The sequence below is a fragment of the Camelus bactrianus genome, chromosome 2 (genome assembly GCF_048773025.1).
Source record: "Camelus bactrianus isolate YW-2024 breed Bactrian camel chromosome 2, ASM4877302v1, whole genome shotgun sequence".
Classification (NCBI taxonomy): Eukaryota; Metazoa; Chordata; class Mammalia; order Artiodactyla; family Camelidae; genus Camelus; species Camelus bactrianus.
The window spans coordinates 45,379,780-45,393,481 of record NC_133540.1 but is presented as its reverse complement, the minus strand read 5'-3'; the positions used below and the strand labels follow the sequence as shown (position 1 = coordinate 45,393,481).

At 39.5% G+C, this 13,702-nt stretch overlaps 2 protein-coding genes across 14 annotated transcripts in view; one reads left to right on the top strand and one right to left on the bottom strand.

Annotated features, from left to right (window-relative positions):
* The window catches only part of MFSD8 (major facilitator superfamily domain containing 8), a 103,698-nt gene extending 96,078 nt beyond the window's left edge, over nt 1-7,620 (bottom strand). Inside the window, exon 1 of the mRNA XM_074378794.1 lies at nt 7,526-7,620. The gene's annotated coding sequence lies outside the window, so the exon portion shown is untranslated. The remainder of the gene's footprint in view (nt 1-7,525) is intronic.
* A 152-nt stretch (nt 7,621-7,772) lies between these two features.
* Nucleotides 7,773-13,702, top strand: part of LARP1B (La ribonucleoprotein 1B) — a 105,020-nt gene continuing 99,090 nt past the window's right edge. For 7 of the 13 annotated variants that reach the window (XR_012511894.1, XR_012511895.1, XR_012511896.1 and 4 more), the window contains exon 1: nt 8,105-9,000. Coding sequence is in view for 7 of the 13 variants with exons in the window: in XM_074378772.1 (XP_074234873.1) it covers nt 8,496-9,000 (505 nt within the window). In the remaining 6 variants the exon portion in view is untranslated. Of the gene's footprint in view, nt 8,025-8,104; nt 9,001-13,702 lie in introns of those variants that run through there. The other 6 variants (XM_074378749.1, XM_074378745.1, XM_074378743.1 and 3 more) reach the window with 3 other exon arrangements.

The following is a 13,702-nucleotide window of genomic DNA, read 5'->3' as shown; positions in this document are numbered from 1 at the left end:
TAACACATGTGAGGCACCTAGTGACTAGTATATATGTGTTAATTATTAACAATCATTGAGTATTTAATTCTGATAAATGAAAGGTGAAGACTGAAAATCATCCAGTGGATTTATTAAGATGTAGGTCCCCGGTGATTTTTATGATGTGGTTGAGTATGAGCCAGAAACTGGACAGAAGATGAAGAAGAGAAGACATATACTTAAGAGAGACATACTTAAGAACTTATAGGCAAATTTATCTGACATTTATTTTACAGTATTGCAGGAAAAAACAACCCTGTGTGTTTGGAAGTGGTAGTACGCAGAATAACCATCCTCTACAAATGTTCAGATGTTCTAATCCTTGGAAACTGTGAATTTGTTACCTTATCTGGCAAAAGGGATTTTGCAGGTGTGATTATGTTAAGGATCTTGAGTGGGGAGATTATCCCAGATTATACACAATCTAATCATATGAGTCCTTTAAAGTGGAAAAGGGAGGCAGAAGAAAGGCACAAATGGAGATTTCACTACATTACAGAGACAGTCAGAGAGATGTGATGTGAGAAGGACTCAACCAACAACTGCTGGCTTTGAACATGGAGAAAGGGACCCCTGAGCCAAGGAATGTGTAGGCAACCTCTAGAAGCTAGAAAAAACTGGCATCTACATACAAGAACACAGCTCTGACAACACCTTGACTTTAGCCCAGTGAGACCCATGTTGGACTTCTAACCTACAGAACCATAAGATAATAAATTTGTGGTGTTTAAAGCCACTAATTTTTAGTAACTTGTTATGGCAGCAATAGAAAACTAATACAGGGGTGTATATAAATGAAACAAAAATGGCCAAATGTGATTAATTGTTAAAGGTGGATGATGGATAAACGAGAGTTCGTTATACTATTATATTTCCATTTATGTCTGGAAATGAAGAGAAAAAATAAAAGATCTGCTTAGATGAACTTAGAGAAACTGATACATTAAATAACAAACATAGGTTATTATTTTTCAATAACAATGTTCCTATTAAATTAAATTAGATTCTGGTCTTTACTGATCTACATATCCTTTCTCTATAGGCAAATCTTGATGGGAAGCCAGCTTTGGCCATCATAGAGTCAAGAACAATGAAGAGTAAGTGGAGTTAGCAGGCATCTTCATGCCTGTGTCCTTCATGATGGAAAGATACATCCTTCACTACTGTGAGATGTTCAAGTTCAAGAGATAACAGACTCTCATTTCAAAGAAAATACTAGTAATATATTAATATATGTTATATCCTTAGTCATTTAATTTATAAATTTCTTAAAACACTGTCTCCTTTCTATTAGTATGTACCAGTAGTAATAATAGCTAACACTTCAATGGTTTTTAACACATGGGCTAGGCAGTGTATCAAACACTTTACATATTGCAACTCTTCTAATTTTCATAACAACTTTATAAGGTAGGTACCATTATTATCCTCGTTTTACGTATGAGAAAACTGAGTACATACACAGAGCAACCATTCAAACATAAGCAAACTGTTAGGATCCTGATCCTGAGTATTCACAGGCAATCACTTGAGTCATTTACCATGAATAATCAATCATATTCCTCACATCTTTTGTTTGTTTGGGGGTAATTAGGTTTATTTATTTTATTTTTTAGAGATGATACTGGGGATTGAATCCAAGACCTCATACATGCTATGTGCTCTACCACTTGAGCTATACACTCCCCCTCTTCACATCTTTTCTTAATTCCTTCCCAAAGGTAACTACTATCCTGACTCTTTTTCCCCCTTTTTCAGTTTTATTAGGTAGAATTATTACAGTTTGACTGCACATATACATTATATTGCATGTAAATACATATATACAATATACTGCATATGTTATCCTGACTTTTAACACCGTAGATTAATTTTGCTCTTTTTGAACTTTATGTAAACTTAATTTTGTACAAACCAGTGTATTGATTTGTGTCCCACATCTTTTTTTTTAACAGTCTAACATTATGTCTATGATAGTCACATTGTGGCTTATAGCTACAGTTTTTTCATTTTTCAAAGGTATTTCATTGTATAAATATGCCATGAAATATTCTACTGCTGATGGACATTTTGGTATTTCCAGTTAAGGGCTATTATAAAGAATGCTGCTATTAACATTTAGTTCATGTCTTTTGGTGCATTTGTGCACAAATCACTGTCGGGCATATACCTAGAAGTAAAATCCCTGAGTCAGAAATATGTTCATGTTCAATACTGCGGAACAGATTTCCAAAGTGGTTGCACTAATTTATATTACTAACGTGTGAGGGTTCTCATTAATCCCCATCCTCATTGACAATTTTGGTAATATGAAACTTTCTCGTTGTGATTTTAATTTGCATTTCCCTGATTTCTAATGAGGTTAAACGTGATTTTCATATGTTTATTCCTTATTTTGATGCTCTCAGATTTTACACTCAGGGTACACTTTCTATAGTTAATTCTTAAAATTTTTCCTACTTAATTTAGACTAAGAATACTAAGATGGGGTAACGATCCTATACCCTATCAGTATTCTAGAAATTTAGAACTTGATTTATCTTCCCACAACTATTAGATCAGCAAGTCCTGTTTCCAAAGGGAATCTCAAATCACTCTATTGCCATGTGTGCTGCCACTACTTGAGTCCAGACCATCATCATCTCATTCCACTTCTTTTTCACATTTTGAAGTTTGTCACTGCCCACCTCCCTTCATTGTCCATATGGCAACAATAGGGGTAGCAATTAATTATTAACACCGTAAGGTGGCTTCCTGTTGTTCCAAGAATAAAATTCAAACCCTGTCACACCTAGAAGCCCTTGTAGGTCTGCCTTAGGCGATCTCTCCAATCTCATCTCTAACCATGCTTTATTACATGCTAGCTGCACTCCTCTTACAAGGCCTTGGCAGCTACACTCCAGCTTCACTCATTGTCTTTCAGTCCTTAACACCAAACCCCTTTCATTTTAAGGGAATACTTGTCCCACAGTCTGTTCCTTCTCATCCTTTAATACTCAGTTTAAATTTTAGCTCCTGGATTTGTTTTCTTCATAACGCTTATCAACAATCTGTAATTACTGAGTTTGTTTGCTTTTTGTCAGTTTCCTCTAGTAACAACAACAATAATAGTAATGATGATAGCTTTTAGTTATTGACCCTTACTATTTGCCAGGTATCACTCTATGAGTTTTAGATACACTAACCCTTTTAATCCCCACAGCAACCATACAAAATAGGTACAATTATTATTCACATTTTACAGATGGGAAAACTAAATCACGAGAGGTTAAATAATTTACCTTCAGTTTTACTGTTAGGCAGTGGCAGAGCTGACATTTGAACCCAGATAATCTAGTTTCAGTTTAACCACTGAACCACTGACCTTTTTTTTTTTAAACTGTAGGTTACAATCTGTATGCGCCTGGATCAATAAAATTAATTTAATGATTTTTTTAAAGTAAAATGGAACAGAATAGACCACATAAGAATGTACTCACTTAGTAAGGATAAGTATTAGTTTGTGAAGCTTTTGGTTCAATTATACATATCAGGTCATGATGTGTGAAAGCTACTGCACTGTGCATTCTGCCTCTGTGTAAGTTCCTGAACTGACCCATTTACCAGCATATCCCTAGGGTCTAGCCCAGTCACTGGACCACAATAAGCTCTCAGTGAATATTTATTGATTAAAATAAGCCATGGTAAGTATTAAGAAGCTGATAAAAAGACTCTTCTCTAATATCTGTACAAAGTTTATTTTTTCTGATGTCAACCACTGAAGTTCATTTGAACTTGAATTTAAAGATCTCATTTATGTTGTGCCAATATTCATAAAGCTAGATTAATAGTAAATACAACTGGGTAGTATGAAGAGTTCAGAAAGGCTATTAGTCCTTTGTACACCCTATTGTTTGAAAATCCTTGTTCTTCGAAAACTGGATGAGGAAAGTTATAGTTCCTTGAGCTTATACTTTATGTTTTTAAAAGATTAAATATTATTATTATTTCTGTTATTTCAAGCGATTGTAAAAAAAAAAAAAAAAGACAGTTTTGAGTATCAATCCTAGCTATTCCTGGCTCAGAGTTTTTAGGCAAGACAAACTTTTGAGTTCCTAGTCTGTTTAAGTGGCGAATGAAAACTTACCTCCTTAGGAACAACAATCTGGTTGAAAGGTAGCCTAAATTGTTTTGAAGCCATACTTACATGGCAAGCACAATATTTTTACCTATTTGTATGATACAGATAAGGATTAAAAGAGTAAAATTTTCTAAAGATGCTTTTGTTCTCATTTATATCTAAGATTGAATATGGCAGTTGTATTAATTGAAGGAAAGGAGCAAAGCCTTTCAAACACATTAGCATTGATACTACCTTGAAGGTTAGAGATAATTGGAAGTATTTCGTACTTATCTGAACATTGGTTCATAATTAAAATTATTATTATGATAGCTATTATTATGATAAACAGGGCCCAAGGCCCTGCAGCTGGAGGCAATGATGGCTCAGTATACCTTGTTTAAAAATCCATCTTTTTAAAAGTCGTTATTTTATAGGAAGTTAAAAAATCTCTGGGTTCAGTTTTATCTTCTTGAACTGTAGGACTTTGAAATAGATTATATTTAATGCATTCTTTGAAACCTCTCTAGTATGCAGTACAGCTATCTGCACATTGGGTTTTTGCCAGGCTGCACCTAAATTGCACTGGTAATAAAAACAAAGATCTTGACGTTCTCTTGGGACTTTAATCTCCTGAGACACCAGAGGGAGGAGGAGGAGGAGGAGGAGTGAGTTCAATCATCTGAAGATATATTAGCATACTCTAAACAAGAGAAACAAGATTTATCTTTTTAAAGGCTCATTTGAACAATGAGATCATTAAGTTTGTATAAGGGTAATTACTTTAGGTGTCTTATAACTTCTGAGGGCCTAGAGAACCATTCTCCCTTCTTTGAAAAGAGAGCCCTATACCTCTGCTCTAGATTCTCGTTTTCCATTAAAAAACAAACACACACACACACACACACACACACAAAACAGGCTTCTAACCTCAGTAATTCAGTAAAATTAAGGCTACATACCCTGGCTAAGCATATTTAAAAAGAAAAATAGTATTATTGAGCTCAGCTCTTTGGTAAGCATTTTACACATATTATCTCACATAATTGTATCAAAAGGTCTAAGCAGAGGCAGAGAGGCTGGCCAATTAAGAGGCCGTAACAGTATTACAGAAGCATGAGAGCAGCTTGGAGTATGCTGGTGGCAGAGGAGAAAGCAGGTCTTGACAGACACTTGGAAGGCATTACCAGCTGGTTTCCGTGAGTGCTTAAAACACTGCCTGGCAGATGGTTGAGAAGTATTTGTAAAAGAATGGATTATAGAGGGTGAGGATTATGGGGGTAAAAGGATGACTCCTGGGTTATCTGGACTCCTAGGTTATATGGACTCCTAGGTTATATGGTGGTGCCATTCACTAAGACAGGGAAAGGGAAGAAAAACTGGTTAAAGGACTTATTCTCTCACATTCCCCCTGATAACTGGTGTTCCCATTCCTATTGCCTTGATGGCAGTATTTTGAACTAAATAACTTGTATTTTCAGGCCAGATGGGGATCCTACCCAAGGGCCAATAATCCGTAGGATGAATAATGATTTGTGTGATCGGGCTACAAAAAATAAGAGTCTTCCTTCCTTGGGTTTGAACTAAGAAGTAGAGGAAAAATCTGGCAATTAGAGCAGAGGCCAAATGACTTAATCTAATAGAGGTTCAGCAATGGCAAATTAGGTCAGTCAGGTTCCCATAAGATAACAGATGAAAAACTCAAACTGCATAATTTGGAAAGAATTATTAAATTATTTACAGAGGTACAGGTAAGGGTCAGTAAACCAACACGGGATAATGTAGTACCCCCAAGGGCAAGTGGTTATTACACCTAAGGGGCAAAGGGAAGGATCAGAGATTAACTGTACAGAGAGGGATCTGCAGTCAACCCTTGGTAACGCATCTTGGGGAATAAGGACTATGACCTCACTATCTTCTGACTTTGAATCTCCTGCAGATATTTCTCTCTACCTGAATACACTGAGACGGCAGGCAGAGGGATTATCATTGATGTAATCTGGACAGGTCAGCCCTCTGTGACACATGAACAGGAAAGGGTGGAGAAGGGATATGGAGAAGCAAATAGAAGATAGGTGAAACTGTTCCCCAGAGGCAGTTATGCAGAAGCAGGAATTATCAGTATATATTTAAAAGAAGGACAACAAATAGCCAACTCCCTTCACTGACATTAGTGGCACTACACTACAATGAAGATACCCAAACATCTACTGTTGTGTACTTTGGAGACCTTTTGAGTACACATTTACCCTTCTTCTCTCCTTGCAAGCACAACCTATTGCTGAGAGTCTTCCTGTGTTTCTTCAAAAAAGCATCTTGACAATTTTTCACTTAAAAAAAAAAAAAGCAACAAACAAAACCACTAACCATGATTAGGTAACCATGTGAATCTAACTTCAGGGAATCACTCTCCATAACCTTGTTCTCAACTGAATGTCTTTAATTCACGTGTGCTTAAATAGACAGTAAAGCAAAACGTGTATTCTGAGTGTGAATTTGACAGACTTTTATAAGAGAGTCAAGCATCACCTGGCAAAACTCCAAAAGGTTGACTACAACAGGAAGAGGAGTTAGATAGATAGCAGTTAAAAACACAAAGCTTCACCAATAACGGAGCTAGTAGACATGGTGCTTCTCTGGGGATATGCTTAGAGGGGGAAGTACAATCCCTTTTTAATTGGAAATGGGTTTGGGAGGTTGCTTAGGGTCAGGTAAATTGGAAATTAGTACAACAGAAAACAAGAAAGACCTTACTTTTAACTACCTGTTGTAATGTGTGAATAGTTTATTAGCCTTAGGAAAATAAAGGATTTATGCCTAGTACTTTCGAGTAAATTAATAAAAATTTATCTTGAGTTTAATGTGATTGGAACGAGATGTAAGAGAGGGGAGTCCAGTACACATTTTCGGCCTAGTTTTGCAGCCCTTAAAGGAAGCCAGGAGGGACCCATTGGCAAGTCCACACAAATGTCAGGTATAGATATTTTTGAGGGGTAGGAAGGAGGTCCCTCAGAGAAAAAAGGTTTCACCCAGCTGAACCCATTTTCAGCGACCTTACGGTGCGAACAGAACCATTAACTCGCAAATACAAGTACAGGAAACCAGTAACACTCATTTAAGTGCCAAGTACAGAGCTTTTCTGAGATTTTAAAATCTAAAAGTATTTGTACCTGTTTTCTGGTACCTTTTTACATATATCCATTTCAGGAAAAAGTATTTGCAATATGGTTAATTTGTAAACAAGTGTTATCTCTACAAATTAAAAAAAAATTAAGAGCCGGCAAAGTATTAACAATTTGTTGTACTCCGGAGCACTTTAAAATTACTTCGGATCGTGGGTGAGAATAAGGGCAGGGAAGTGCACTAAACCGAGCGCCAGGGCAAAGGTTTCTTAAAGTTACTTACAAACGAAAGTTTTCATTTTGTACGTGACTCAAGATTACAGGTGACTGCAGTGCCCAGAAGCGCCAGGGGGAAACTTTCTCACCGGGATAAGCGACGGACTCAAGGAGGAAAATGGCCCAGCGGGGTAGCCCCGCCCAATCGGGAGCCGCCCAGGGTAGGTGGCCAAGATTACCCTCCTCGCCTCAGGCCAACTCCACTTCAGGGCCTGGGGCAAAGCCGCCGCCCCGCCCCCGGCCCCACGTGCGTAGCCCGCCCCGCCCCGTGCCCGCAGCTGGCGAAGCGAGGCGCGAGCCCACCGCGAGTCACAGAGGCGGGTGCGCGCCCTGCCCCTGTGCCCGCGGCCTGGGCAGCTGTAGCCCGGGAGCGGGGGAATCGCCCTATTCGCCCTCCTTCCCCCTCGGCTGGCCACTAGCGCGGGGCCGGCCCTCAAGCCGGGTGGCACCCAGGCGGGCTCTTCAGTGGACCACCGCGGGCGGAGGCCTGGCGAGGGCGGCAGCCGGTGAGTAGCCACGTCACGCTCCTCCGGGAGGCTCCGCCCCCGCTCCGGCCTCTCGGGCCGCCCCCTCTACGCCCCCGCGAGCAGTTACCGGCTGAGGGAGCGCGCGCGTCCCTGACTCGGCTAGAGGTTCTTCGGCCCCGGCTTGCTGCGTCTCCGCCGCTGCCCGCGCCAGGTGAGGGCTCGCGGCTCCAGGCTGCGGCGCCCGGCGCGTGTTGGCTGACTCCGGGCTTGCGCCGCTGAGGCGGACTGCGCCGGCGGGCGGTTAGCGCCCTGTTCGACGCGGGGAGAGGCGGCACGCCGGGCGCTGCACGGCCTCAGCCGACGCGGGCGGCCGCGGCGGCGGCGACGGTGGCTGGGCTCTTGGGTTCTCCACCTCAGACCGGAGCCAGTCGGTGTCCCGGCGGAGAGACGGGCAGCCGGGCTCCCTGGCCCCGGGCCCCCCCCGGCTGGGGCGGCTGGGGCAAGGGGACAATGTCTGCTCGGGCCCCAGTGCCCGCCGCTCACTCTCGGGAGGAGCCGCCCGCGGCAGCTGCTGAGAGGGAGTCGCTGTCGGCCGCGGCGAGCCGGCAGGCCGAGCAGCTGCCCTCGTTCGAACGGGAGGGCAAGGAGGCGGCGAGGGAGGAAAGGGCCGCTACCACCACCAGCGCGGGGGCGCGGGGAGAGCCGTCGCCGGCGCCGGTGCTGGGACACAGCGTGCCCCAGGCGGCCGTGCCCGTGAAGCCCCTGGCGCTGCACCTGGCGCACAAGGCGCGCGGGCCCGGGGGCCCCTTTGGCGGGGAGCCGACGCCACCGCTGTTGCGGGACCCGGCGGCCGAGGACGCCCGGGAGAAGGAGGTGGCCACCAGCCCTGAGGAAAAGCTGCAGCCGCCGCCGCTGCCCCCTAAGGAGAATCCCTGGACCAAAAAACCTCCCCAGCACCTGTCCCCCGCCGGGACGGGGCCACTGCCACCGTCCCCGCTGGAAATCCTGGAGGCAGGTCTGTGGCGGCTCTGCGGTGGGCACTGGGAGGGTGTGTCCAGGGGCCACGCGCGTGGCGGCGGAGGGCTCGCGCGGGGCTGGGGGAGGGGTTAGGCCTCCTTTCCCTGTCAGTCCGAGATATTTCGTTCCAAGGTGTCATTCAGTCTGCCTATTTACATAAATGGACATCTGGGAAGGGAGCAGCAGGAAGAGGTGGGACCTCGGGTTCTCCTTGACTGGTGGGGCACCGCGCGGGTAGTGTAGCTGAGCCGCTGGGCTGGCACGGGCTCAATTACGTCTTGCCTCCACGTGTTAGTGACACGAGAAAGCTGACTTTAGGTAGGTGTTGCAGTTCATCCTGTAGAATAGCTTCTGTGGGCTTTTTTTTTTTTTTTAAGGTGACTTAGCAAGTCGGAGCAAGATGATTTACTTCGAAGTGGAAGCACAGTTGTGATTTTTAAAAATTGAAATAACTGATTAGCTGAAAATCTCAATGTTTTCAAAACAGTCCTAAACGGTCATATTAAAAACGAGTCTAAAAAAGAGACTATACTGTAGTTGCTACTAAAACGCTTTGAGTTATGATTGTGGTGGAAAATAATTGAAATAGGACAGTTTTTTGCGCATTAGTAAATTGTAGTCTAACGTTGTTAGGTCTCTTTCCCTTTAGAGGAGATAAAATTATGCCACTGCATTTGAATGCTGACCATTGCAGTATGGCCCTTGCTGCTTTTGGTTATAGCAACTGCAGTTTGTTTTTTTTTTAAGTGGAAATACTAAACAAAACGAAGACAAAAAGCAATAACTCCTAGTTTTGCTTTTTAATTAAATTGTAGTAAATTAATAGAAATTTTCATATAGAAGTTACAGCTATTTGCTTGCAAGTCTTCACTTTTCCTAGAATTAAAAGCTAACAGTGGAAGCTTTGAGCACATTTGCCGGGTTTTGAGGATCAAATGAGATAAAAAGATATGGTTAAATATAAGGTGATTGTTAGAGACACATATTGCATGTATGTTAACATTTCTTCGGAGGAACTGCAATAGAGTGAGATGTGTCGATTTCTTTAACTTTTGCACATAAATACTCACCATTCTTGATAAATTTTGACACTTGGAGAAAAAGCCACTTAAAAATTTGCTCTAAATTTAATGCCGTCATATTCTCTTCTAGCTGTGATCTACTTAATGCTATTAATAACTGAAGAGAACAAAATCTCCATTAAATTTAGTGAAGAGAAAACCCTAGTGAATCTTAATGACTGTCTCACCTCCCTACTTCTAGACTTAACTCAGATTATATTATACGTTCTATTCAGCGAGCTACAAAAAAAAAACCCCACTTGATTGTAAAATCATTTTGACAGGTTTTAAAACTTTCAGGATGAGACTCAGAAAATTTAGTTGGAAATGATCTTGTGAAAATATAGTTTAATGTAATTAATCTATAGGTGCCTTCATTAGGGATCTTAATCTTTGTTGGAGATTAGGAACATGGTGATGTTTGATATATGGTGTGGTTCATGGGAATTTTAATTTTGCTGATGACTCTGTAGGCAACAGTTTCTGTTCTTGGAATCCATTCTGGGCCCACAGGAATAACGTTTTTCAGACTTAGAGTATTGTAGTAACTTTATAGTCTCTCCCCAGTACTAACTCTCCACTGTTCTACCACAGCTTCTATTTGCAATTGAATATTTTAGGCAACTAAGATGGTAGTATAGAACTGCACAATGTGTGTGTGTGTGTGTTTATGTGTGTGTGTATATATATACACACACACACATAGATATTTTGAAGTATAGTCAGTGTACAATGTTGTGTCAGTTTCTGGTGTACAGCATAATGCTTCAGTCATATATGAACATATATTTGTTTTCATATTCTTTTTCACTGTAAGTTACTGCATGCTATTGAATATAGTTCCCTGTGCTATACAGTATGAACTTGTTTATTTTATATATGTTAGTTAGTATGTGCTAGTTAGTATCTGTTAATCTCAAACTCCCAATTTATCCCTTCCCCGCCTGGTAACCATAAGATTGTTTTCTATGTCTGTGAGTCTGTTTCTGTTTTGTAAAATTCATTTTTTTTAGATTCTGCATATAAGTGATATCATATGGTGTTTTTCTTTCTCTTTCTGGCTTCGCTTAGAATGACAATCTCCAGGTCCATCCATGTTGCTGCAAATGGCATTATTTTATTATTTTTTATGGCTGAGTAGTATTCCATTGTATAAATATACCACAACTTTATCCAGTCATCTGTCGATGGACATTTAGATGTTTCCATGTCTTGGCTATTGTAAATAGTGCTGCTATGAACATTGGGGTGCATGTATCTTTTTGAATTAAGATTCCCTCTGGATATATGCCTGGGAGTGGGATTGCTGGATAGAACTGCACAATTTGGATTCTCCTCCAGATACTGTTACTACCTAGTTGACTTTTGGCAAGATTTCTGTGCCTTATAAATGAATGAAGTGGATGTATTTTCTCTTTCAGTTCTTAATACCAAAGTGCTATCTATAACCTGTGTTCCTTGGCTTCCTGTTTACCTAAGCAAATTTGCAACCTCAAAAGTAATGAAATAGAAGCAGAGGACCTTTAGGGTCTAGAGTAGGTACAAACTAGGAGAGTGTTAATATAATGTGTTAGTGGGAGACTTGTGCATTTTATCCTGTAAATCAGGATATTCTTGAGAGGGAAAGAAAAGGATATTAATTATGCAGTAATAACAGACTTAAACTCTCTGTCCTAGCCAAACCTGAATTTACTGTCACTCACTTAATGAGGTACAGGGATTCCGTGCACAAAATTTTGCCAGAAAGTTTATTATGAGAGATAGAAACATTATAGGAAATGTAGGGGAATATTTCAGGACTGCTAATCATGAATTTTCTGTTAGAACCTGCAGTTCTAACTGAACTGCAAGTGAGGCATTTTTACTTCTTCATCTCTTCTGACACACTTTCTTCCACTTTTGGGATGGTTCTGGCTTGGGTATTGCTCTTTCTGGTAATCCTGATAAAGCCCTTTATTCAGCCAAAGCCTTCCCCATAGGAGAGGCCTAGAATAGTGTCACTGCAATCTTGAATTCCAGTCTCCTGACCAGAAAGAATTCTCCCCGAGTCCTCGTTTAAAGTTTTATTTATTTTGGAGACCTTTATTAAAATCATAATATGGTATTTAATAATTACTAATCTGTAGTTATGATTATGTTTTGCATAGTACAAATCAGCTTTCTAATACAATTTTCATTCTTTAATTCACAGAAATGGTGTATAAAAATACTGATTTTTTTCATCTTTTTTTCCTTAGTTTTTTTGACCCTATCAATCCTCTTTTCTCCAAATGTGTTTCCCAGAGACCTCAAATAAGCTTACTGTTACTCTAATAAGATGCTATTATATAAATGATACATAAGTATGTTCTTATAAGAATGGAACTTTTGATCCCTTCAAAAAAGGAGATAATCATCTTACCAGTTTGCTAAATATCCTTTCAGTCCTTTCAATGCAATTACTTCTATATAGAGCATTTTGTATATGCATTTAGAACATTTTTAATTTAAAGTATTGGTTGCTGATTTTCTTTTTCTTTACAGTTAGTCAGTTTATTTTTTTTATAATTATAATTAACATTAGTTTCAGGTATACAACATAATGATTCAATATTTGTGTGTTGTGAAATGATCACCATAAGATTAGTTAACTACCATCTACATACTTAGTTATAAAAATTTTATCTTATAATGAAGTTGAACATTTTAAATTTCAGCTTCAAAAAAATTGCTGAGAAATGGTCCATAAGTGTAACTGACATAGTCAGTTAAGCCATTTACCTATTGATCAACATCTTGATTGTTTCAGACATTTTTATACACACCTCTTATACACTTTTGATTTTCTCTAGAATAAGTGAAATTGATACTCCCACTTTTACAGCATGAGAAGTAGTTTTTTTTTTACATTAAAAAAACTTATTTACTGTGGCAAAACAGCATGTTATGACATTTTCCCCTAAAATATAATAAAATATATGAAATATTGATAACTATCAATGAATTTTCTTAATTGAAACTTTCCTAAAGATTATGGTCATGAAAATTTAAGTGAATAAAGTTGCCCCTGTTATGTTGCAAGTTTTTGTTTTCAGTATCCAAGCTCTTAAAATGAACTGTTTTCCTATTTGGAATTAGCTTCTTATAGATTTAGATGTTAGAATAATATGCAAAAAAAGTTGTATTTGTATGATGTCTCACCAGTGATGTTTGAAAAATAAAAGTATGAAGATTACACACTTGTTCGTGTTTATTTATATGTACTTGGGACCACTAGTAGCTTAGTTTTCTTCATCTGTCTGAAAAAATTTTCTTAATTAAAATTTCTTTATTTAAAGGTTTTTCAGGTTGTCTTGGTTTTTCAGTCTTAGGTTTTCTCTAATGACATGCCAGGGTAATTTCCTCCATTTTGGTTGGAACATGGGAAAATGAAAAATTTCTTTTCTTAGGCTTGTTTTTATCTGTTCTATATGTATATATAAAATACATATGTATATATAAAATACTTTAAACCTGGTAGATTTTTTCCATGTCAATATGTACAGATTTATCTTATTTCTAAAAATTTTTATATTTTATGTAAATGTACCAATAATATAACTATCCCATATTATTGAATGTAGATATTATTTATTTAAATACAGTTATTAGCAGAGCTGC